Genomic DNA, 26,814 nt, shown 5'->3' with positions numbered 1-26,814 from the left:
CTTAAATATTAAAATGTGCATTTGTGTGTCTGTTGTCCTTGTTTCACATCATGCCATTTTATCATTTTGTCTGATGTCGTATACACAGCAATGAGTTCATTTTGTGCGTTTTCACTGGCTTTGTCAAATGACATACACAGAATATCAGGGAGAACACGGGGAATGCGGGAGATGGAAATTCAATACGATGAGAAACATGAGAACAAGGTTAAAGCAAAAGCTGACGTTTCGACAGGTGGACTTGTCTTTTTCAAGTCCAGTCCACCTGTCGAAACATCGACTTCTGCTTTAACCTTGTTCTCGTGTTTATCATACACAGAACATGACATTCATAAAAATGATTTGTTGAAAGCATGGCCCAAGGTTTTGAAACTTTCTTTTGCTTTTTGCAACCAACATTTAATTGTGTTGTTTCACTTTACAAGTTTTTGTTTGCAATTTTGGCCATTTGCAGATTCTGTGTGTGTTTTGGTTTCATATTTAGGTAAAGATATATTTCTAATGCTTGTTGTTCTCGCCAGGTGAAGTTGAGACTGCTGACATTGAGTCATGGAAGTCATCAAGTGACTCCGAAGCCAGCAGGAAAGGCAAAGTAAGCGCACTACCCCCCAAAGTAGTCTTGTGTGCTTAATACTGACATCATATCTTCAACTATTCATTCTTTTTGCATTAAATGAAGGTCCTAGAGCTCTAAATCCTATAAAAGTATTAGCATGCCTCAGTGCAGCCTAAGGGGTTTAATACAACAGCTTTTCTACGGCCAGTTTTGGTTTTGCTTCCCTGGAGGTTACTGTGTCATGACATCATGACGCAGAATGTTTTCACATGGGAACAGGACATGGCAAGGTTTACACACTCGCTTTGACTCACTCAGTTCGCCTCCTATGCTGCTGCTCATTGTGAGGGTCGATGTAGCAGCACAGCAAATGGCCGAGCGAGCTTAAGTGAGTGGCAAAACTTTGCACTGTCCTGTTACCTTCTGGGTCATGACGTCACGACACTGTAGAAATGAAATTTAAGCTTGCTGTAGAAAAGCTACTGCACTACATTATTTAGGGTGGTCTGAGGCTTGCCGGCATTTATTCTGTGGTTTAGACTGTCATGTCAGTACTTCTGTAAAATACAGTTGGGGCATCTGCAAATATGTAGCTGTCATAGGGATCGTGGCTCAAGCTTAATGTCTGCGTCATATTTACTTGATTACTCGGCACCGTAGCTCGGTGGTTATGACGTTCCGTGAATGAACACGAGATCCCGGGTTCAATTCCTGGCCAAAGCAGCTGCATATCAAAGGGGGTGGAATGCGTAAACTCTGATGTACTTTGCTTTAGGTGTGCACTAAAGAACCCCAGATGGTCAAAATAATTCGGAGCCCTCCACTGCAGCCTTCATCATAATCATAATATTCACGGACTCTTTAAGTGTCGTAAAAGCACTAATGTCTTTAAGAAAACACAGAAATCCCGTTTTATTGAGCTTTACTCATACTTATGCAATATTTATTTATCTCGTAGACATGTGACAATATGCTGGGTTCCTGGCCATAGATGCATTGAGGGTAATGTGCTAGCAGACCAAATGGCCACATCAGCTACATCGCACGCTACTAATCATACAGTTGCTGTTCCTGCAACAGACTTGAAACCTTTCTTGCGAAAGAGACTGCGAAGCCACTGGCAACGCTTGTGGGATGCTGAAAGAAATAATAAGCTTCATTTGATTAAGCCAGAGTTAGGTTTCTGGCCCCCTGCAACAAAAACACGATGAACAGATGTCCTATTCTGTCGTCTCAGAATAGTACACACATATGGCACCCACAGTTTTCTGCTGGCTGGTGATGAACCACCAACCCGTGGTAGATGTGGTGAGACACTCACCGTCCTCCATGTCCTCCTGGAGTGTTGGGAGGCCGAAAGAGAGAGAAACATTTTCCCCTAGCATACCGCTATCATGTCCCTCTCCATACCATTATGTTTCTTGGCAAAGAATCTGTTTTTAATACCAAAGCAGTCCTAGGTTTCTTGAATGATGTAGTACTACATGTAATTAACCCTAGATATCCGTAGCACATCCTCTCGCCAGAGGATGCTGCTGCGATAGTGTTTAGTTATAGCACATGCCTCCAGGCCCTTGCGGTTCAAGGGCTCTGTTTAGGCAGTACTGCATCTTAAATATTTTAAATATCGTATCATTCTTTCTCAATGCATTCTTCATTTTCATGGTACACCTCATTAGTCATTGCCATGATTTTAATACATGTATATTTTACGCACTTTACAGCGACTATTTTTAGGCCCCTTTACAGCCACGCCTCATCTACTTCTCAGAATTCATTGCTCCACTGCAAACTCACAAACACTGGCATGGTGCTCTTTGGCCATAACTGGCCCTTGTGCCACTAAACAACACACATTTATTCATTCATTCATCATAATCGATGGGGCTGTTTCAGGATGTTAAACCAGATAAAAGTATTTTGTTTGTTTATTTACTCAATTGCACGAACACAATATACAGTAGAACCTCGTTCTTATGTTTGGGAGAAAACGCGAGAAAAAAACCTAATAACCGGGAAAACATACGATCCAAAGTCAAAAAAAAAAAAAAATTTGACAGACTCAGCTGTAGTTGACATCTATGTAATGCAGAGCGTTGTGCGACTCGTTGCAGCACGAGCGGCCCAATATGCGGTTTGTCGTTTGTGCGCTTTCAGCATGCTTACGTTTGCGCAACATAGAAGGGTTGGTGGGGATAACCGGGAGGAGATTTGCTGATATTGGAATAGGAAACTCAGTGCCAAATGGAAATCAACAGCTTTCATTTTAAAGCCTGTACTTCTGAGCGTTTTCATGTTTGAAAGATCGGATTACCTGTGTTCCCTCTGGCAAGTTTTTATGGAGCTGTGTGATCTTTTCCCTTATCAATTTTACTGTTTGCCAGTTTGTTGTAATGCTGCTATGCAGGTGATTGAGAACAGTTTAAATGTATCATTATGTTGTTGTTTTTTTTTTTTCAGAGATTACCATACAACATTGTCATTCCTTCACCCTCTCACCTGTCCCCTCAACATTCTGTCGCCGGTGAGCCTAGTCTTTTGTGTGCATGCCTTTTGCTTTCTTGATGTTCTGAGATGTCCTGCTAAAAGCTGCTTCGGTTGCCTTGCTGGCATGCAGAAAATTTAGTGGTTGAACAACTGCTCCAGTAGCATCAGATTGTGTCAAGAATGATCCTTCGCACCATTCTGTGCCAAAATGGGTGCCTCTTCTAAACAGATTTGTGTTGCACTTTACAGGCCATTCACCGAGCCCAAACCATCTTGGCATCAAAGAGCACCACAAGCCCTATATCTCATCAGTCGTGGTCAATTCTAGCACACAGCAGAAGCCAGCAACCAATGGTGAACTGGCACGTATCGAAGTCAGTGCCCCAAAAGATCACAGCCTAGAAACAGTAGGAGAAAAAATGGAAAATGTTGTTAGGATACCTGAAAAGGAAGCAACGCCAAAGAAGACTCCAACCAAACCCCACTTTGAAGAGAACGACATTCCCAGTTGGATGGAAGGAGACGTTTCGTTCGATGACTCGGAGGGAGACGCAAAGGCCACGTCGCTATACGTGCCCCCATCGGTTTCACAAAAGCGTAACTCCAAGCCAGAGCCTGAATTGCACAAGTCCGTGGAGGTCTTACTTGCGTACGATGGTCAGCAGCTGAGAAAAAATGCGGGGAAGGAGTCGAGCGAGACACTTGTCAAGGAACTGATGGAAGAGGCTCCCAAGCCTTTGAAGGCACTGTCCGCTGACAGGTTGTCCGTGCTGTCTGACAGCGACTGGGACTCGACAGAGGAAGTTGAGGAACTTCCTCCAAACAAGGTTAGTGATTTTCAACCATATTCATAAAGTTGCTTCAACTAAATGTCGTTCCTTGACATTACCGCATAGAGAGTAACACCCGGCATCTATTATTGAAAAATCAGTCTGCAGGCCTTCATTCCTCTTTTACGTGTTATGAGCACCTATATACTAAAGGGGGGACGCGGCTTTCGCATCGCGAAAAATGGCTAAAAAATCGATTTTTTGAAAATCACATTTTCAGTTTCTGTAACTCTTGATCTATCTGATTCCGAAATATCATCACTGAAAACCAAGTAGAAGTGCTCTAAAAAAATTGTTGTATCAGCCAAGGTGCCGAAAAATTGCGCGGAAATCGCGAAAGAACGGCGTTTTTCAAGCCACGATATCTCCGGAACGGCGCAGCCGAGCGCCGCCATCTTGGTCTCGTTGGAAAGCGCATTTCTCCGTCTTCAAATCTGCCGCTTCAGCTATCTCCTCCATACAGAAACAAGCACACAAAAAGCAAATGATTGAAGGTCGTGCCGGAGCCACCGATTGGCCGCGCCCGCCACGTGACTCCAGCGCGGTTCGCCATTGGTCCGGTGCTCGCTCCGTGATGGCGTCGTCTGCTCCGCTTGTTGCGGTCTCCTCGCGAGCTCCGGACAGTTTCCGTAATCTCGACGAGTGTTAAAGCGGGCGCTACGCGGACATCGCAGTAGCGTGGCCGATCCCGCTTTTTGTGGACGTCTCAGACCCGCGGCTAAGCATTCCGAGCATCGGTGACGCGGACTTCGCGATCGAGCTTCGAGCACGGAATACTCGGACACGCGGCTAAGCCTCTCGCGCGTAGGCGTCTCAGACTCGGCGATGAAGCACATCGCGCGCGGACTTCTCGGATCCTTGCCTAAGCATTTCGTGCGTTGGCGCCTCCGACTGCGTGACTAAGCAAATCGAGCGTCGACTCCTCGAGCCCGCGGCGACGCATTTCGCGCGTCGGCACATCGCTCAACAAGTGTCGACTCCGCGGACCCGCGGCTACGCACTTCGCGCGTCGGCACCTGAGCGTCGACTCCTCGAGCCCGCGGCTAGGCATTTCACGTGTCGGCACATCGCTCATGGAGTGTCGACACCTCGAGCGTGTATTCCTCGGACCCGCGGCTAGGCATTTCGCGCGTCGGCACCTCGGACTGCGCGATTGAGCTTACCGAGCGTTTGGACCCGCGACCAGGCATTTCGCGCATCGGCACCTCGGACTGCGCGACTAAGGTCGTCGAGCGTCTATTCCGCGGACCCGCGACCAGGCATTTCGCACATCGGCACCTCGGACCCGCGACTTAGCACATCGCGCGCCGACTCTGTTATCGTAATGCGTACGATATCTAGTAATAATACCTATATCATACCACCCCTTCATAAAGAGAACCTCATCATGAGCTCTGTTCACTAGGCCACTTGGGCTGGCACAGACACCTGGCTGCAGAAGTGAGGCATGATACAAAAGTACTGGCTGGAAAGCACCTATAGCAGCTGCATTGCTGCCTATCTATCAGTGGCTCTCCTAACCTCCATAGCCATTGTCAATGGAAGATGATTCAGAAGGCTGCTGAGAGCCTTCATTCAGTAACATGGTCGATTCTACCAAAAGAAAACAATGCCTCACTGACTGCACTAGAGGCTGCCATCAATGAGGCAGTCTGCAGATACAACGCTAGAACTACTGTACATTATTTATGCCCACATAGTTCTGCACCTCACACTTGGTTTGAAACCCAGGCACCATGCTCTTTGTCGAGCAGCAGTAAAGAATGCCATACAAACATGAAAAAGGCAGAACGAAGGCTCAGCAGACCAGAGGCCACATGTCCAAGAAGCCCCACGTCACAAAACACATCAAAGATTACAACTTTGGTGCGTTTTAGAGAACTGAAGAGAAGGTGCAACTTTGAGAGCCGTTTTCTCAAAACTGTTTTTTCGCCTTTCTGCTCAGTTTCTGGAGCTGATTTCTTCGTTACCGTTTAGCCTATTTTGATTCTGTTTTTTTTGTCACGTTCTTTGGACTACAGTGCAGGTCGAGACAGTCTTGCATTTTTATCTTGACTTTTTATAAATTTATGGCAGGGCTATTCGTTCACCCCGAAAGTGTGCTCGGTGCGAAGGTAACTTGAAAAATGACTATCTAAAAAATTTGTGTTGCGAAAAAAAAAAAGTAAGACTGTCACGACCTTCAGCACGCATTGAGCTATGCAGTCAATACTCAACGAGCCTTCCATCATGTTTTTTAAGCTCCCCAGGCCCTCCAGAAAGTTCAAGAGAGAAAAATTCTGCTCAATAAAATGTTCTCAAGGTATCACTCTGAAACTTTTATGGAAGTATCAGGGAGACATTCTAAACATTTGTGCCAATTTTCATCAAAATCCATGAAGAAATCAGGAAGTTGATTTTCAAAGCCACGTCCCCCCTAAAGTGCTTATTCTAAAAGCGGGTGAGCCTGCACATATAGGAACATGAAAAACGAGTTAACGCTTGCACTTTGTGCTGTTCGGCTTGCTCACTAATTCAAATAAAGTGAGTATGTTCATTTATTTGCATCTGTGTGGCATTTGCAGATGAACAGTAAGAATTGAAAAGAAAGGAAGAAATAGTGACTCAGAACGATGCAGTTCTCATGTTTCGCTGATTCTGAGTAAAGGGTGCACAATCGTTTAGCAAATTCTATATTTGCTGAACTATGTGGTTCATTTATTTAGATAGTAATTATATGGACACTGCAGGCGAATTTTTACCGTCGGCGATGTCGTTACAATCAGTATTGCCGTGTGGTTCCATATAAAGTCCGAGTGCGATAAGATCGTGACCGTGCACCATATTCTGCAGGTGCAAAAAAGCTTGGGAGGGTGAGCCAAGAAGCATGATGGCTTGATGCGCACTGTCTTCTGCACACTCAGTGTTAGAGTTCGCATAATCAAGTACCCCCTAGGGGGTCACATGAGCACACACATGAGCACGCATCACCTCCTCTAGCCCAGCCGTGGCTGTGCATGGCTGTCTGCGCACACGTGTGGATGGCTGGTCGCTTCAAGTGCGCTGTCCCCGCCTAGTGTTTGAGGTCACGTGATCTCAAGTTTTGGAAATGTCTTGAAGCGAGAGTTAGCACGAAGCATTCACTCCCCAAGGCCTGCGCTCTTTATCACGCCAGCATTGAGACAGCGAGTGTACGCGGTCATCGAGTGATATCTGCTCATATTTGCCTGTGCACACATCACACCATGTTTGTTAATTTAATTAGTAAGCAAACGTTTACTGCAATTTAAATGGGTGATAAAACTACAAACCTTAAGTCATGTGGTCTAATATTTTGCGGCCGCTATCGATGCTTTGCCTTTCGGGCAAAAGATAAACTTTTTTTTTCTTTTTGTATATACGGTTGCCAACCTACTATGCAGGCACAGATAATTTGGTCGTGCTAGATTATCCAGACAGCTTTGCAGCACTGCCATTTGCGCTGTAGACGTAATGCATTAGGAGGACAAAAATTTCAAACAAGTGGCAGTGTTAAGTTTAATAATTCAGACTCTGCCAGCACAATATGTGCTAATTCAGCCACCAAGTCCAGCAGAAAGTGCAATGTTTTTGTTTTGATATGTTGCTGATCGCAGCCAAACCACAGGACAATTCGTGCCACTAGTTGGAAAGGCTACATTTGTGATTTTTAGCGTATTCAGCTGACTTAGGGCGTGTTTCTTTACTTGCAAGATACTGACATTGTCAGAGGCAACTTATTTGACTGCTTTTACAAATTTTTGTGATTCAACATCGTAAAGCAGGGTCTATTTAAGTTGCCAGTGAATGGAGATTTGGTGCACACATTAACTGCACTTTTGTCTATATGTAGCGACAGCATGATAGTGGTTGAACAATAGACGGACCAGGTCACGTGCAATCATATAGTATGTGCACAGGAATGCGTTGTCAAGCATTTTTGACTAAGCTTGTGGAATAAGGTCACTTAATTTCTGGTGAATCCAGTATTTTGGACTCCCAATTATTCTGATTTTATTGCGATAGCAATTATATGGACACTCAAAAGCAGATTTCTGCCGTCGGCGTCGGCGTCGCCGTCGCCGTGAGGTTCCGTATGACGTCATTTGGAGATGAAATCGTCGCCGCGCGCCGAACGCTGTATGTGCGAGTGAAAGGGCGCGAGGGGCGCGTCTTTCACGGGGAGTGAACGCACGGCGGAGAACAAACGCGCGTTCGGCGCCGTGCTCGCTTAAGGGCTGCAGAAGTAGGCGTCTCTTTTCTCCTTTACAATCACCATATATGTAGAGCAAACGCGCCTTCTTCGGACGCGCGAGAGGCCGTGGGGGAGGGGGAGGGAAGGGAGGCGACGTTTAGCTGCGGCACCAAGTGCCTATTTATATCAGAGGCTCCAGCAACAGTCACCAACGCCGCACGCATTTTGAGCTAACGCGGGCAAAACGCCGATGGCGTCGACAACAGTTCTGCGTGTTGTTGCTACCAAAGCCGCTCACCTTACTTCGTATGACATTGCTGTGTTGCTATCGCATTCATTGCTTCGCCCTTAGGGCGAAACTGTGACATTTTTTGGGTAGTCCACCATGTCTGAATTATGAGTTGGTGAATGTATATACGTATAGCCTTTTTTTTTTTTTAATGCTTTACCATTAGATGTGTCAAAGTGGAAGAAAGTTTACGAAGTGTGGGAAGCCGGTCACGTGGTATTGGTAGTGAGGGGATAGGAGAGCTTAGAAGAGTGTTTCTGTGTATGGGGTGTATAGTAGAACCTTGTTCATATGTTTTGGAAAAAAACGTACTTACCGGGAAAACATACGATCCGAAGTAACTAAAAAAATTTGACAGACTATTGTTGACATCTACGTAATGTGAAGCGTCGCGCGGATCGTTGCAGCCCGAGATGCAAGCGCGCGCTGAGCTGGTGGTGCTCCGGTGGCCCGAGACGCATTTTGTTGTTTGCTATAGGGCGATGCGAAACCAAAACGAAATCGAGCTGGCGGGCGACGCCGGATGCCACTGAAGTGAAGTGTGATGCTCACATTCCGTGGCCTGCAGCAGGGAACGGCGGCGCATTTGGATTATCGCCTACTAAAACCGTGCAGTACGCTACCAATGGCACTACGCACCATGCACTGTAAAACAGATAGGTGAAGATGCTTGTCACAATAGGTTTGGCGGCAATAGCTGTGAATGCGGCATGCGACAACTCGGGCGGATATTTGCCGGTACCGGAATAAGAAACTGTGCACGCAGGCGTTCTTACGTGAGACGGGTAGCTATATACTGTTCTCGATTGCGCGTGCCTCGCGCCTTTTCTTGTTCGCATGGGATCTAGCGGCCAAAAAATGCATACTATCGCAGTCTGCAGCAGGAACGGTGGCGCGCTTTGGTTATCGCCAATTACATGCGTGCACTACGCTTCCGACGGCACTATGCGCTGTGAAACAGATAGGCGAAGACATGCTTATCGCAATAGGATTGACAGTGATAGCTGTGAAGGCGGCGTGCGACGACTCATGAGAAGATTTACTGTCCTCATCTCTCAATTCCCCAACTCCATTACCCTCAATAGGCCGATAAGCCATCCCTCTCTAAATAAAGCTTTACCATACCATACTAGTACTGAAATGAGAAACTGAGTGTGCGCCGGCGTTTTCACGTGAGACGGATAGGCGAGTACTGCGGTGAAGCTGCCACGGCGGTTCTACTGTTCTAGATCGCGTGCGCCTCATGCATTTTCGTGTTTACATAGTATCTAGCGGCCGGAAAACGTATTATACGATCGCAGTTTGGCGACCTACTGAACGTTGGTGCCGAAAAAATCGTGTTTTCCGAGAACCTATGAACCGGTAAACAATGAGCGTAACGGTATTGGATCATTTCTTGTGTTCTCGATTGCGAACGATGGTGCCGGGAAAACGTATTTAATGATGAACGTACAACGAGGTTCCATTTATATATATATATATATATATATATATATATATATATATATATAGTGCAACTAATGGGTGTCTGCTCTGGACCACCGTCATTCGCACTTCGCTTCTCGAAGAGGCAGGACTTGTGAGCTCCTGAACAACACTTTGCAATGTGGTGAACATGGTTTAAATCATGGATTTGCCCAACGAATTTCTCTGAATTTCGCTGAATCGCGACTGAAATTTTTTTTTTTCCACTGTTTTCCTCATCAGGTGATGGAAGGCACATTAGGACGTATGGACACACTTCATGGAACTGAGGAAATTTGGGAAAGAAATCCAAGTGTTCCCGTAAACGCGGACGAGGCTGCAAAGGCAAGCTTTCCAAGTAACTCCCCTCCAACAGCAGCACCACGCAAGTCATCTACTAGCCCTCAGCGCAAGCCATCAGTAGAGCAACATCAACCACGCACGGATGGTAAGGAGTGCGGCACTTTTTGTGCTGTGCATTTTCTGTGGTTTTGCAGTAGCAGGCTTCACCAGAACAGTGAAACTGTATCTGTCTGAACAAAGCTATGTGAAATTCGTACTGCAGGGCAGCAACCAGAGTTTTCTGCTGAAGTTACGAGAGGGAAATCTGGTGCTATAGTCATTTTGCTGCCCTCCAGGTGTTGGGTTTCACGTGAACTTTTCTACTATTTATGGCTTCATTTGTGGTTCAACTGGGCTGTGGGCTAGTCACGCAACGTTGCTTCACATGGTTGTGATAAGCAAAAAACAAAAAACGTTTGCAGATTCCACACAATAAGGGAGTAGCATATGTTCATGCGAAGCATTTGTCCATACAGCACATGTGAATTATGTTTATTAAATTTTTATTGCGTAGATACCAAGGAATGCGTGAGTTGCATAAGATATGGGAGGAAACAAGGGTTGAGTAGTCGGCATGCGTTTAAGTGCCAACACTGAAGTATTGCATATTGAAATGTCCTTTTTTAACATGTTGACGTGCCTATGCTATTAGTCTGGCACGTTTATGTTGAGATATGGTGGTCGATGGTGCCGTGCTGGGTCGCGCATTGAGAAGTGTGAGTAGCAGCCCAGGAAGACTGAAGTAGTAGACATAGCCGTGGCTCTTTAAATTTGATACTGCTCAAACAATTAGTTCCCTTGCAAACACGTAATAAATGACACCGCCTGTGCCTGCTGTTGGTATTGTGAACTTATGAGGGCAAGTCCCAGTGTGCCCTTCATGAACGCAGGAAAGCAATTGTTGGATTGTTTCAAAATGTTGATGTTCTCAAAGCAGGGAGAGCATGCATTCTTACTCGTCTTACTCGTAAGTCTCATTGATGCTCCGCTTCGCTTTTCACAGCAATGCAACGACTTTTGGTATCAGCATGACAATCTTTACGCACTATCTCTTCCGCAGTCACAGCTCACTTAGGTGCCACTAGAGCAGTTTTACATGCCACTGTTTTGACTTCAACCTCCCTGAAAAAAGACCAATTTTTATATGCCACAATTTTGATGTCTGTAGTAGAACAAGTGTCTATAGAAACTTACAAATCTTAATGGACATTATTAATCAACACTTGTTTAGGGGTTGCACAGCTCCTTCGTCTTCTTATTTTGTGTATTGTACTACTGCATTTATATTTTTCAGCCAGTGTATATGTAAAACACTATGAATGGTAATCAATCAGGTTAAAACGCAATCAGGTTAAAAAATTAAGTGTATGATGGGTTAACTGGAGGTTGCTGTAAGGGTCCTTTGACCTGCCTAAATGCCATATTTACTCGCATAATGAATGCACTCGCATCGTGAATGCACCCCCCACTTTTCTTATCAAAAAGTGTGTGTTTTTTTTTTTTTATTTCCTTGCTTAATGAACGCACCCTGAAATTGCTGCCATAAAGTAGGATAGACACGGTACGATGCGGCGTTTGATATGGCCTTCAGCAGGTACAATTGTTTCGAACGCCGTATCAGACGCCAAATTGTACCATGTCTCTCGTACTTTTATCGCAATAGCAATTATATAGACACTCCAAGCGCATTTCTGCCGTTGGCGTCGATGATCTCCACCTCAGTCTCCCGCGTTCGAGGGAGGAAACGCGCCGTACTCCATTGCGCACATGGCACCAGGGGAGGGAGGGAGGAGGGGGGCAGCACCTACAACTGCGCATTGCGCGGCCACCTTATCTTGAAAGCGATCTGCGTGGGGGGCCGAGTCTAGGTGCAACGGTGGCTTATACCTTTGTGCGTGCTCCGTTCTCGTCGCTCAGTTTGCATTGAAGCAATACACAGCACAAAGGTTACTTCGCTCGCTGTTGCTGCTGTGCTTCCTCACACTTGTGTTTTGACAGTGAGTGTCCGCAGTCATCGAGTGTGATATGTTCATGTTTGCCTGTGCGCGCTGACACCACGCTTGTTAATTTACATAGTTAGCGAATGTTTGCCAGTTTATACAGCCGATAAAACTATTATCCTTACTTCGTGTAGCTTTCTAAGCATTTGCTATCGTAATCGATGGTTTGCCTTCCGGGCGAAACTGCGACTTCTTTAGAGGTGGCCGTGTAAAAAAAATGCTAAAAATTTTTCCCCGCATAATGAACGCACCCCCCCAACTTTGCACATATATTTTGGGAAAAAAAGTGTGTTCATTATTCGAGTAAATACGGTAGGCTAATGGTGATGGTGACATCGTTTATGATGGGCTCTTGGTTTTGCAGATGTTGGTACGCCGCAGAGGCCTCCCCGGTTGAGCAAAAATCGACTCCGCAGTTCTTGGAGTTCCTCATCATCGTCGGCACCGCCATCAAGGGCAAGTCCGCTGGTCATTGGTGGTTCCAGGCGACCCAGCCTCCTAAGGGACAGCAACGGTCGGCCAGACAGTGTGTCACCGAGGCCTCCCGATGACCCATGCAGCACCAATGGAGGCTCACAAATTGTTCGCAAAAGATCGAACGCCTCAAGTCGGTCGACAAAAAGCTCTGTTGCAGACAGACAGGAAGTGACGACAAGGTGTGCAGGCTTCTGTGGTAGCTCATTGGCTATAGCATTCAGCTGCTAAGCATGTTGTTGAAGCTCTGTCATGCTGGATGTGCGCATACATGATGACGGGGCATGCACATCCCCGTACTTGTCAATTCCCCAGAATTTTTCTTACATTTTATAAATTTGGGCTTGGCCCAAGGTTCTACGAATGGTGTGTCGAGTTCCCTGAAAATAAATTGTGTTCACGAAAATGTTTTAGTGGCGTTGAAAGATAGGGTGGTGCAAGATTGCAAAAAAAATCCGAGGACACCTAAGCACTTACAGTTTTATGAGTTGTGAATGCAAAAGCGTTAATGTCCAGTTGAACGTCTCTGAGCGGTCCTTCGAGTTATGAACTTCTCACGAGTAAGCGAGCACGTTGAGATGCTTGGCACGTTTTGATTTGACCAGAATGCAGGCGAGAGCTTGTACGGACAAGGAACTTGCGGATAACACAGCCTTCCGAGAGGGAGGGTGATGTGGTATCGCGGCGATGCCCTCTCTCCTCACACAATACCATGGCAGCAGGCGTTCCTTTTCCCTTGCTCTTCTCCGTAGATACCCGAGCCAGCTAGTGCGAGTCATGTGTTGTCATGAGCATGCCGTCGCAGCCACTGGGAAATTTTGCTGCTACAGACGCTGCCGGCTTTTTCGCTCAATGGGTCATTTGATGCTTTCGCATCAAAAAATGCGTAGAAAAAAGATATTGTGATGGTTCCTGTGCTGCCCTCATGTGGCAGCACAAGAAGCCATATGTCAGAGGGGTACTTGCTTCGGACAACCTTATGCAAACCAAATTGCCAACAGTGAAGCTGCTGTAAAAAGTCACTGTGATCTAAAGAAGTAACTGTGAATTTGTTGCTTGTCAGTCTCTGCCATTCCAAATTTGCTGTCGCTGGTGTCTGCGTCTATAGGTAAATCATTGCTAATAAAATACAAATGTATCCCACAAAAGGTGTGCGCTCAGGGCCCCCCAAATAATGTGTGCTTTCCCTCCTCTCCCTCAATTTGCCATTTTCATGGGACTATTTACAAATTTTAATATTGGCAGTTTGGCAGGTATGCATCCCTATGTATACACTGTCTCTTTTCTATCTCTCTTCTCTCCATCAGTGAGCTTGGCAATGGCCTGATACTCACTCTCTTGCAGTTTGTGTAAGATCGTTTAGGATCCGCATTTACATGAGGCACTGTTTTTATTTTTGACAGGCATGTTGTTGAACTGACGGCAGCTCCAACAGTCTGACCTAGGAGACCTGGTCACCACACTTCAGAGGGAGGTCAGCTCAACGCGGTAAGCGGTTGTGCGCGCAACATGCAGGCCTCTTCGTGCTACATTGCGCTGCAACCTGAGGTCTTAGTGGTCAATGAACCTTGCAATTCCATTCATCTTGGCAAAGCTCTACTAACCACGCATGGTTGAAATGCATGTGGTGTGCTTGTAACATATGTGCATGTCATAGCAGCTGCGCTACAAGATTGCATGGGTAGTCTTACTCATTGTGATAGTTCTGTTTTATCTAGTGTTGGTAAATTAGTAAGAAAGTTGCTAAATTTAGGGAATTTCAGTCACCTTAACAGCACTTTGCTTTTTGCAGTCTTAGCAACTTTTGGGGGGGATATAAATAGCCTGTGAAATACTTTAGCAAGATTCCTCAACGGACTTCGGCCAAGTTGAATGCCTCACCCTCATTAGATATATGCACCTCTGCTCGTTATACTGCTAAAGACATACCAAAGAGCTTATTAGTCATCTGGGTACATAAAAGCTACTTTTCTATGCAACCCAGTCTTGAGATCCACTACCATTTTAGCAAATGGGGAGTTACTTTTCCTTTTTGTGCTCCGACTGTTGCCTCACCAGTGCATGGGTAACTTAAAGCTATAATTTAAAGAATAAGAAGGAAGGCGTCTAGCTGCAAATAAAACAATACAATAAAAAGAATTCTAAGCAAGTCATTGTCATCATCGTCATTGTTACGTGGTGACGTTTAACTTAAAGTGGAGTGTTTTGGGCCATGACCTGGCGACATTGTTTAAAAAATGTTACCGATACGGGTTTGATCACAGTAGAGGATGATGTGTTTTGGCCACTGTTTAAATGTGTACCTGCACACTCAATTGTTTCTGCTTTCACCGTGCATGTGAAGTCATTTTCTAGAGCTTGCAGTGGTGAAGCACTTGTTACAGTTGGACACTGTAAAATGAGCAGCTCTGCAGCTGTTGCCCATGAAATCATGTATGTTAGCCTGCAGTAAATATGTGGCTGAATATGTAACAGTTATACTATGCCAGGCTGAGCATGTTGAGTTCTTGTGCGAGATATGAAGTGCTCAGAGGGTTCTTCATTTGTCTTCTTGGTGGCCGACAGGGCTGAGCTGGATGAAGAGATTCAGCATCGAAAGAAGGCAGATTTGTTTGCAAGAGAGCTGCAACTGCAGCTCGCTAAGAGAGAGCAAGCCATTCTGAGGTGGGGTAATTGTTGAGAAAGTTTGAGCACCCATTCAGCGCATTCCCACGCACTTGTTAGGTCCCGGGTTTGATTACCTTTGAAGCGTGTATGTAACATAAAGCAGAGAATGCACTAGCCCATAACTCTTTACTACATGCTGTGTACAAACAAAAATTTAATGTTGAATTAAATACAGAATGTCATATATCGATCAAATAAAATAAATCAGGATAGCAGCTTCATTGGTAAAGTTGATGGTACACGCCAAACGTTTTATGTTTACACAGGGGGAAAACAATTTGATTTGTCTCGAAGTTTATGCTGCACAGCAGCCTCAGAGCTTTGCAACATAGCCAGATAGACATGTTGAAGGCATGTTCGCAGAGCTATCTGTTTAAATGTCATTTGCTGTTCTAAAGTTTATAATTATGCAACTATAGTTATATTTGGTTTGAGTTTGAAACACAAATATTCAGACATTGCTGCTCTGCACCTCTAACATCTGCACATGGTTAACATGTTAGTCTCAAACCTTACAAGGCACGTCTGGCTTTTAACACTGTCGGGCAGGCCTATTATTGTGCATTTAACATGTGCATTCAGACATGGACATCTGTGACACTCACTTTGCAGATTACCTTTAAAGGCTTTTGGGTTTCACTGCATGGCTTTTTGTGCAGGAAGCAACCAAACTACCCCAAAAGCAAACATGCATGTTTGTTTATATGATTCAATTCATATGCATCACAGTGCTGTCACATTAGTGCCAATTTGTTATTAATTGCAGAGTACAGCTTTTTTCCTGTCTTGTTTTAGTATTAGCTATAAAAATCTTTGATATCCTGTAATGTTGCTTGTGTCAGACTTGCTTTGCCACATTCTGAACATAAAGCCACTAAGTCATTGCGACAAAGGCTATGGCAAAAAGATGTGGTTTCTTGGAAGACATTAGCAGCTTCGTAACTTTTACTGCTGTGGAATTTAAATCTTGTTGAAAGTCATTTGTTGGCAATCTGACAAAGCACTAAATACATTATGCATTACGAAGTTAAGGGCCATTGTAACATAAAAATTACTTTTGCTCAGTTCTATTCCTTTCTTATTATCCACTGTTACAACCGGCCGGTCCAGGTGATAACATGGGCACAGTGCCGCTTAGACCACTGATGAAGCATGAAACGGAATTGCATTGTAATAGAATCGTTATGTTATCCCAGCACAGTTCTGTCTTATTGTTGTTGTTTATTCCCCTGGAAAAACATTTAAAACAAGCAGGAAGAAAGTCTCGTGTTTTTGGTTCTCTGCTTGGTCCTGATGTCTCGCACTCCAATAACATTACTCACTCAACCTGATGGTTCTAAAACTTGCTTCCTTCCAACAGAGATTTTGAGGCCAAGGATACCATTGACAGCAAGCTAGCCGATTTGGAACAAGAACTGAAAAGTGCAAAAGGGCTCATCAAAGATGTAAGAGTCCAACAAAACTTGCTGCCACACCTTTCACTTTCTTTTCCTTACTCTTACAAGTTCATAGTTTTTCTACAAAAGGTGTTCAAATGAAACCCAAAGAAAACTTTGCACAGATGCAAAAGATGCCAACAGGATGTTGACATGTGCCAGGTTACATTATCTTGGAGGACATATTATGGTAGTATGTAGTAGTATGATATGAACATACTTCCCTTTGATAACCTCTGAAGTTCCACTGACAAGAAAAAGTAGATTCAAGGACATGAATTGCACTTATATATTACTTGAGGATGTAAAGCAGCTATTGAATGACGTTTATCCCCTTTTATTAAATTTCATGCAGCAGTTATCCAAAAAGTGTGATTTTATATGAGTTGCAAGCAGTGGGGAAGTTGAAAGAAATAGCAATGCATTTTTGAGAAATGGTGGTACAGTTGAACCACAGTATAATGAAGTTTGATCTTGCATGGAACTAGCTTTGTTATGTCTGATGCTCGTTATAAACACGCAGGCCGAAAAGAACCTTGCAATCGAGTCTGTGCAAAAAAAGCACAACTGCAAAGGGTCTCCTGTTGATTTTGATGGCCCATCAGCGTCTTGCCGTGCTAATACATGGCACATGAGCAATGCTAAAATACAAATGCACTTTGCACTGTCATTAGTGTGCAGCTGTGCGATTGATATTATCACATGCAATCCTCCTGTTGGCTGTGATCCGCCGTGGTTGCTCAGTGGCTATGGTGTTGGGCTGCTGAGCACGAGGTCGCGGGATCGAATCCCGGCCACGGCGGCCGCATTTCGATGGGGGCGAAATGCGAAAACACCCGTGTGCTTAGATTAGGTGCACGTTAAAGAACCCCAGGTGGTCCAAATTTCCGGAGTCCCCCACTACGGCGTGCCTCATAATCAGATCGTGGTTTTGGTACGTAAAACCCCATAATTTAATTTTTAATTTTTGTTGGCTGTGGGCCAGCCTAGCCAAAGCTGTTGGCCAGAATGTGCATGTGCATACAGAATGGGCTGTTTCAAGTTGCTGTTGTTCAGTTATTTGATATTTTTGCTACCAGAATAATACTTTGAGTGTGAGCAAACCAAAATTTACATTGCTGTAACTGATATTGTCTCGAATATTGCATTTTCAGTTTCATTATAGCAGTAGAATACTCGTTAAAGTAAAGCATGGCCAACCAAATTATATATTTACTTCATTAGTTCAGTTCAATAAATCCATGTTTGTTATATTGAGGTCTGATTGTAGCTTGTAGCATAAGTACTAGGGCTGTGCGAATAGTAATTTTTGAGACCGAATTGAATTGGAAATCGAATAGTTTCGAATAATGAACAGCTGTTATCACAATTAATATAAAATGATGATTACATCCCAGTATTCTCAAGGTTAGCAAGTTTCTGCCATTACATAGTACGTTATGAAGCATTGTTTATTAAAAGCACAAATGGGGCATCAGAAGCAAAGAAGTACTTTCGTCGCATGCACGGGGCTCTTCACAGAGTGCGAATGGTCGCTGTACAGTCTGTAAAGTATCGCTACCTAAGTTACGTAGCCTGCTGCACTATATGCAAGTTGTCACATTTGATGTATATACTATGCCCGTGGGGGTGAAACCTTACCTCACTTTTGCTCTAATTTTATGTTTATTTGGGTGCAGTTTATGATGTGAAATATTCTAAAGGTAGTTAGAAAAATATTGGCATTTACGAATAGTGACTATTTGATTCAAGCATCAAATCGAATTGTGTACTATTCTATCCGTTAGTCGAATGTTTCGCACATCCCTAATAAGTACACTTAAACTGGGCATTTTGTTTTTGTTTTTTGTGTGTTGAAGAAGCAGCACAACAATGCTGTGCAGCAGTGTGCGTTCTTGTAGCCATTAGAGATGTGGGACAACAGCGGCAATCATATTTCCTGTGAGCATTAAATCACTGAGGGCAGCAAAATATTGTCCCAACCGTTAAAGTTGTTGTGCAGAGGAATATTTCTGTGCCACTGTCTGCAGTAGGCAACCTAGTATGTGTAGGCTTGACAGCAGCAGTGACCAACGCGTAATGTGTAATGCGGCACAATCTGTTCTGTAAAAAATATGTGCTAGTATAATTTTTCCAGCAGCGCAAGTATTCCGAGTAGGTTCCTGCCATACATTGTATAGATCTCTCTCAAAAAAAAAAAAAACTTGCGATAAGAAAAACACACATGCAGTGCAGCTCCGTGTGGTTACCATTTTGCATCCTGTCTCCCAATAACAAGCACAGCTGAGTGGTTCTTTCAATGTCTGCCAGAGAATTTACTCTATAGAAGGGCCCTACAAATGTTTCCCAATCACATTTGCTTAATTCATCCCTTGTTTTGTAGATAGATTTGCTGAAAAGAAGTGCTAAGTATGTTTACCTTGGTACATTGAACAGTTCTGTTAAAATGAAAAGGATGCGCATACATATATGTAGCAGCTTATAATTATTACATGAAGACTTTGTAAATGCACGTCTTCAGCAGCACCAATTTTGTTTCATGCTTGTTGCGTAGAGATTAATTTTGTAGCCATTTCATCAGTGTGTAATATGTATATATATATTTTCTTTTTTTTTTCTATGGATTGTCAGCTTCACCGTGAGATCGAGTTCCTGCAGAAACAGCTGAGCTCATACAAGGAGTCAGCAGACATTTACAAAGATGCAAGCGAGAGGCAAGAGGCATTGTTTAAGGTGAGCATCAAGGCTGGAGCATATTGTTATCACTATTTTGTTTTTTGTATGTGTGTGTGTGTGTGTGTGTGTGTGTGTGTGTGTGTGTGTGTGTGTGTGTGTGTGTGTTCACCTTGTGTAGCTGGCATTTTATGCCATACTTGCATGAATACAATGCAAGTCAATTTTACAGAATTACTACTCTGAGAAAACACCTTCTGTTATATTGTGTACCATGCCACGAATATAATGAAAACGTTATCCCTTATTATTGTCTTTTTTTTTTACCAATTTTGCTCTTCAAAATGCAGTGGCAGCCTTGGCCACTAGGCAACCAAGCACTGAGGGAGAGCTAACCTTTTCATAGCAGAGCAGGCTAGTCTGTGACTGCTGAAAGCACATCTCTCTGGCTCTGAGGAGTCTGACTTCCATAAGCAAACACATCTTGTGACCGTAGGTACAAGTGGCTTTAGTGCACTACAGATGTGGGTATCCACACAAACCCATTATGCAAACACCTTCATGTGCATCCATATAGCACTGCAATGCAGTGCTTTGTGCTCTTGCTACAATTCTTTAACATAGCGTGATTGATGGTAAATTGGAGTGATTTATGTACACGTGGTCCCCTGCATACACAAAGGTAATTTATCGTCGGTGTGCATCATGATAACTGATCAGTAATCACCCATTATGCTATACTTGTAGGTCCCATCCTAAGCGCATGGATATAACTGCATTACAAGTAGTTTCTTCACATTGCAGTCGTTATATTTGTTCCTTTCTTATTTTCCAAGCTGTCAGAACTTACTTTCCCTTCGCGTTATATCGTACTCATGTTATATTTTCGCGAAATACAGGGATTATGTGGAAGTTTATTTTGCTTGGATCACCACTCATAGAAATTGCTACATGAGCAAGAAGAGCTCTGTCTGACATAAACCATTTGCACTTTTGCTCAAGCAAGTTGAATCTCTGTTGCCTCTAAAAAGATTTGAGACTTGGTAAATGAACGGCTTGAGCATACATTCATTTTCAAAAATTCGAGGAGCGCGTCATTTTACGTAGTCTTGTCTTAGATGACTTCAAGCTTTCTTATGCACTGTCGTCATAGATTTCAATAGGCAAGGCACACTGTAAGGTGCTTTTCATGTGTGAGATCTAAGTGTGGAAGGCAGAATGGTTTGAAAAAATCAAATTTAATCAAGTCCAACTATGCAATATCGACTAACAGATGTTATTGCCCTTGCTTGCATGTGATGTTCTCTGTGTTGCATCTGCTATATGTTTGCAGCATGTGTGCAGAATTTTTATGGAATACATATGTGGCTGTGGCTGATGCATTTACAAGAAAGTCTCTAAGAGTGACAAGATGTCGGCATTAAGAAATTCTTCAAAGCTCTTTATTTGACTCTTTGTTCAGTAATGACATATTGAGATGGAGTCATCTTCATTTGATCCTAAAACAGTTTTAAGAATGAAGTTACTCGTACAGCGAACATTTTTTACATTAAAGCAGTTTGTCGTAACCAGGCTCGACTATATAATGACATGGAAGCGATATGGCAGACTGTTTCATCCACATCTTGTTTGCAGGAAATTGTCAGCGAAAAGGAGAAACAGTGGTCTGAAGAACGAGAGAAGCTTCTGCTAAAGATCAATGAAAAGGATGTTCATTTATTGACTACACAAACAACTACTGAGGTGTGTGCTTCAAGAATTGGTCAATTTACAAAATGATGCAACTTTTTAGTATTCTCCATAGCTGACTACAATGTATTGTTCCTGAAAGCCACATTCTCTATAGGCACCATCCTGCTGATCTGCAGCATATCGTCATAGTTTGTCACAACTCTCACCCAGAAAATGCTTTCTTATTTTTATCTTGTGCTAGCCACTTTGCAAGTGCGATTGTTTGTTTGCTAACATTGTCTAACTGTGGCTTTATATTAACAGCAAGCATGTAACATTTTCTATTCATAGCATGCATTAATATCATTCTGCAGATGACCAGGCACATGTGTGCCTTGTTCATTCTCCCAGACTGATGATTTTCCTATGATGTGCGAGGCAGGGCTTCCCAAGTTTACTGATCGCATATTGATCGATGCTGATATACCGTATTTACTCGAATAATGAAAGCACTTTTTTTTCCTGAAAAATCTGCACAAATTTGGGGGGTGCGTTCATCACGCGGGGTAAAATTTTCAGCGATTTTGTTTCCGCGGCCACTAAACAAGTCGGTTTCGCCCGTAAAAGGCGAACCATCGATTATGATAGCAAATGCATACACAGCTATATAAAGTAAGGATAGTAGTTTTATCGACCGTATAATCTTGCAAACATTCGCTAACTAACTAAATTAACAAGCATGGTGTCCGCGGACACTCACTGTCAAAACGCTGGCCTGAGGAAGAGCGTCAGCAACAGCGAGCAAAGTGACCTTCGTGCTGTGTATCGCTTCAATGCAAATTAAGCGGCGAGAATGGAGCACACACAAAGGTATAAGCCATCGTCGCACCTAGACTCAGGCCCCAACGCAAATCGCATTCAAGAGAAGGGCACGCGCAGCCGTGCAATGCGCAGTTGCTGTGCCGCCCCCCCCCCTCCCTCCCCTCCCTCTTGGAGCCATGTGCTTGATGGAATACGGCGCGTTTCCTCCCCACTTTGCTCCCTTGAACGCGGGAGATTTAGCCGCTATTGTAGGCGCCAACGGCAAAAATGCACCTGGAGTGTCCATATAATTGCTATCACAATAAAAGTAGGAGACACACAGTACGATATGGCGTCCGACACAACCGTACCTGCCGGACGCCATATCAGACGCCAAATTGTACTGTGTCACTTCTACTTCACGACGGCAAGTTCAGGGTGCGATCATTAGTCGAGGAAAAGAAAAAACACACTTCTTGATTAGAAAAGTGGGGGGTGCGTTCATTACGCGAGTGCATTCATTACGCGAGTAAATACAGTAGTCTACTGACTGCAAAGCTAATCTTAAAACCACATATTGCTTGGCCACAGTGTGTCTTACTTGCGTCGAAGTGCTTGTTGTGCTTTTCCCGCCAGTCAAAGTAGAACCAAAGAGCAGTGCTAAAATCTGTAAGCAAGCTATGAAACTTGCACATACATACCTTGCATGCCTATTACTATATGCTGTTCAAAGCTTCGTCGTCATTCATCAGCCATGATAGACAGACACCACTAGATTCAGCTGTTTCTGTGAGCGGGCGGAAGTTTGATTCTATATTCTGGCTCACATATTGGTCGCATTGCATTGTGTCTCAATGCAAATTGATAAATGAGAATGATAAAGTGGGATTTCATTGTTGGAACCCCTGTGTTTGTGCAAAACATGAGTTTGTTATAAATGTGCAGACAGTGTACAATGCGAAGAAAGAACACCAAATTTTTGTTTAGAGATACAATGTGCTGCACTGTTGATGCCTTGCATTTTCCTTTCTCAGTTTGCTGCAATACAAGAAAAGCTTGGGGCTCTGCACGAAGTCCTTGCATCGCTAAATCTGAAGGCCGACTCCGCGCACAGCATTGAGCGTGCCGAGGAAGGAATCTCCAGGTTGCTCAGCCTGTCCACGTCGGCCTTGAAGGACTTGCAGAAACTCTCTGAGAGCGCAGAGCAGACCTCCCACCTTCTCCACGGCATCGACAATAGCCTTCACACGAAGGGATACGACTTGGGTTCAGACAGGAATGCAAACAGGTTGTTCGAAGGGGACAACAACCAGCTTATGACGACTACGTGGACGCAGAATTTTGGCAGCATCAATGACACGCTCGAGCGCCTCGAAACCAACCAGAGGGTGTTGACGGATACGCTAGAGGAGATACAAGCTGTGTTGGCGAGCAAAGTGAGCTCCGGCTCTGCGCCTCAAGAAGCACTGAACTCGTTGTATCTGCCATCAAATGGTCACATCGTCACAGTGCCATCCGCCGCTGCCGCCCCGGACCTGTCCGACATCAGAGAAGGCGTCGGGCGTGTGTTGGATCGGCTCGACTTCTACGCCGATGAGATCAAAAAGGCGTCCCAGTCGGAAGTGGCAAATGCAACCCAAAGAGTCGTTGAGGCGTTCGCGGAGTACCACGCTGCCACAAAGCAGGAAATGCTGAATTTGCTGAACAAAGTAGGGTCGTCCCAGCAGAATGCTCTCGTCGCTTCCAGCACCGGTCATTCGGTGGTACAGTGCTGCCGGGATGATGAAGAAGCCTTTAACGGCTCGGCTTTGTCAGATGGGTTTGCCGAGATCAGGCTGAACCAGAGCACGGCGCTTCGGGAGCTGCAGAGCCTGAAGGACGAACTTATCCAAATGGACACGAGCGGCATGTTTGCAAGGCTGGAATCGTGTCACGAAAAAGGCATTGAACAGGTCTCGAAAATTGTGCAGCCAGTTTCGACAGAGCTGAAATCTATGCAGGTAAGTGGGCCTTTTCAAACATGCTATGTTGTGATAGATGTTGTGGGCTGTTTCCTGGCTCGAAATAATGAAGGGCAATTGTTGTCAAAACCAGCCGCCAAGGTTGGTGTAATGGTTCCACATGGTTCACACAAATTAATAACAAGGTCACTTATGGTGACCGCAAGTACAGTAAAAGCTCGATGATACGAATCTCACGGGGTCACGAAAAATATTCGTATTAGCCGAAATTCGTATCATCGAAACACAATTAAAACTACTGTCAAATCTCGATAATTCGAACTCGAAGGGGCCCGCAAAATTGTTCGAATTAAAAGGACGTATTTTTGAAGTATTCGTGCACCATAGCACGATGCACGAACGGTGCGAGTCGTGAAATATCGCGGCGCGCAAGCGCATAGCAAGCGCGGGCCACGAAACTGCCCACGCCGGCTAACGGTCGCTTCCCGATAACGACAGAAAACGAAGCTTCAGGGAGCGAGCGGGCGGCGCCGGCACACGGGTGCGCGCGGAGACCGTCGAAGGTGAGGGAGGAGGGCGGCAGGGAAGCGGACGCGTCAACTCCGCCGCTTCGGTGGCTCCCCTCGCCCTCCCTCTCAACTCCCTCGTAGCTCTCTCACCTTCGACTCCGTGCGCACATCTCCGTGCGCGCCCGCCGCCGTGCTGGCGCCAGCTTATTTTAGCCGCCCCCTGAAGTTTCGTTTTCTGCCGTTATCGGGAAGCGAGCGTTTGCGGGCGTGGCAGTTTCGTTGGCCCGACTGTGCCTCCGCCGCTGCTTCCCTCTGCGCTGCTGCCGCAGCGTGCAAAGTCAACATGTGACTAGAAAATAGAGGAGAAGGGTTCACTGCCATTTTATCCGCGTGGCTGAGACGTCGGCACTAGTGTGTGCTAGAATACGGTTGTCTAGAACACTCTAGTCGGCACGTACACGCTTGTTCCGGCACGATGCAGAAACGGCGACCTTGCAATTTGAGAGAGGGGAAAATTTCCGCCGCGGGTTCTTTTTTTTTTTTTTTTTCCCCGTTCCTTCGCACGCGGCATTGAGGGGTCTCTCCTGAGCTTTTGCTCTATGGCGGTGTCGGAGCAATGCCGGTCGGAGGCACCGCCGCGTTATTTGGCGTGCTGCTAAGAGCATTGTCGGTACGCGGTATGTTCGAAGTAAGCGTGTTCGAATTAACGAAATTCGACTGTAGCTAAAAAAGAGTCAGAGGTGAACTCACTCAGGCACGTGTACGTAAAAAGCATTTATTTCTTGAAGCGCCACCGCTTCAAACTCTTCGCGCCCACTCGCGGAGTCCGCGCTGTCCGGCGCCGCGCCTCCGCACCAAATGAGAAGGAGAGAAAGCGCGTGACTGCGCGCTGTTCTCTTTCGCGGCCGTCGGTGGGGCGGCGTTTATTCGTATCAACCGACGCAGGCTGAAAATCGATTCGTAACAACCGTTCTCTAGCACGTTGCAAAGTAATGGGGCTCGGCCGGGACCACAGAAAAATTCGTATCATCCGGAAATTCGTATTAGCCGTGATCGTATCATCGAGCTTTTACTGTATAATACAAAATGCATGGGTACATTCAATGTCCAATTTTTCAGACTCCCTAGGGACCACAAGAATGTCGCTAAAATCAAGCAGTTCGAACAAACGAATTCATGCCTTTAACTCCTCAAAGGCTCAAATAGCCACTGACACCTCCGAAATAGCTTGAAGGGCCTACCAGCACACTTATTGGACGTTTCAGTGCTTGTACTCTGACAGGAGACAGTGGGTGTGTGCATGTATAATTAAGGAACACATCTCATGTCGCATGACAGTGGCCCCTTTGCACTCTCGGTATGCTTCACCACAATACATTGCGCATGCTTGATTGTGTAACACCTCTATAGTGCGGCAAAGCTGACTTTTGGGAACTGGCATTATGCTTGTTGTGGTTTCCATGCGTCGACACCATAAGTGAGGCTGGCAAAGGCAGTCCACGCCATTGCCGACAGTAACGAATCCTTTAATTGAAACGGCACCAAACAGAAGGATGCTTGACTGTGAATGTCGAAGCAGCTAGGCCTAACGATAGCACGATATTACTACGGCTACCAATGGATCGGCTTGCGCGAGCACTGGTTCGAGGCTGCGACATAATCAAAATGGCCGTAGTGGTGGCTTCTGCTACCATGCAGAAGTTTTTTTCAAAACTACCGAAAAGTCGGACGGCAAAGGGTTTCGGTGTTCGAAATTTCAGACGTCTTCATACATTGGCACTGTGGAAATACGGGGCAGTGCTGCGAAGGCATCCAAATTATCAAGCTTGTCGGAAAAATCGGGCATCCGGAAAATCGATCATTGACTGTACAAAAATACCCATTAACATGTGTATTTTACGCTAAGGAGACTTTAGTACATGGACATTTGAATTGTTTTCTAGCTGTCTAATCCTTTCTTCACCTGGTCACACACATACAATGAGATAATTATAACATAAGAAGTCATTAAGGAAGTCTTCATCCATTACCCTGGTGAAGAATGTGCAAAACAATATTTTAAAGTGAAGCTTTCTTTGCAAACCCTCTCAACGGTCGCTGGCCATGGCTGCCGGATTCGAAACCCTTGCTCTGTAATGAATGAGGTCTTGAATCTGGCAGCTTTGATGCCTTCAGGTAGCATGTGTGGGTTTATTGACCAGTTGGCTTCACCCAAGAAGTTCACGTAGACGTGATGCCTGCGGCAGAATGGATGTTCCACATCCGCCACCACATCGGCCGGGAATGGTTGTGCTGGCTAACACTCCAAGAGTTAGTTCTAGTAGATAAACATAAATACCCCAGAAAGATGATGGGAAAACAGTTCTGCGGTAGCTCTATTGGTCAGAGCATCGCATGCGTAATGCGAAGATGTGTGTTCGTATCCTACCTGCAACCAGTTGTTTATTCATCCACTTTCATTT

At 44.9% G+C, this 26,814-nt stretch overlaps 1 protein-coding gene across 1 annotated transcript in view; it reads left to right on the top strand.

Annotated features, from left to right (window-relative positions):
* The window catches only part of LOC119462143 (ankycorbin), a 60,663-nt gene that overhangs the window by 12,865 nt on the left and 20,984 nt on the right, over positions 1-26,814 (top strand). The window contains exons 6-17 of the mRNA XM_037723486.2: positions 522-592; positions 3,017-3,080; positions 3,293-3,870; positions 10,062-10,266; positions 12,525-12,816; positions 13,387-13,402; positions 14,061-14,122; positions 15,200-15,298; positions 16,662-16,746; positions 19,369-19,470; positions 21,046-21,153; positions 22,917-23,882. Coding sequence (XP_037579414.1) covers positions 522-592; positions 3,017-3,080; positions 3,293-3,870; positions 10,062-10,266; positions 12,525-12,816; positions 13,387-13,402; positions 14,061-14,122; positions 15,200-15,298; positions 16,662-16,746; positions 19,369-19,470; positions 21,046-21,153; positions 22,917-23,882 — 2,648 coding nt within the window. The remainder of the gene's footprint in view (positions 1-521; positions 593-3,016; positions 3,081-3,292; positions 3,871-10,061; positions 10,267-12,524; positions 12,817-13,386; positions 13,403-14,060; positions 14,123-15,199; positions 15,299-16,661; positions 16,747-19,368; positions 19,471-21,045; positions 21,154-22,916; positions 23,883-26,814) is intronic.

Source organism: Dermacentor silvarum, chromosome 8 (genome assembly GCF_013339745.2).
Source record: "Dermacentor silvarum isolate Dsil-2018 chromosome 8, BIME_Dsil_1.4, whole genome shotgun sequence".
Classification (NCBI taxonomy): domain Eukaryota; kingdom Metazoa; phylum Arthropoda; class Arachnida; order Ixodida; family Ixodidae; genus Dermacentor; species Dermacentor silvarum.
The sequence above is the reverse complement of the archived record's forward strand: the minus strand, read 5'-3'. Positions and strand labels throughout refer to the sequence as shown.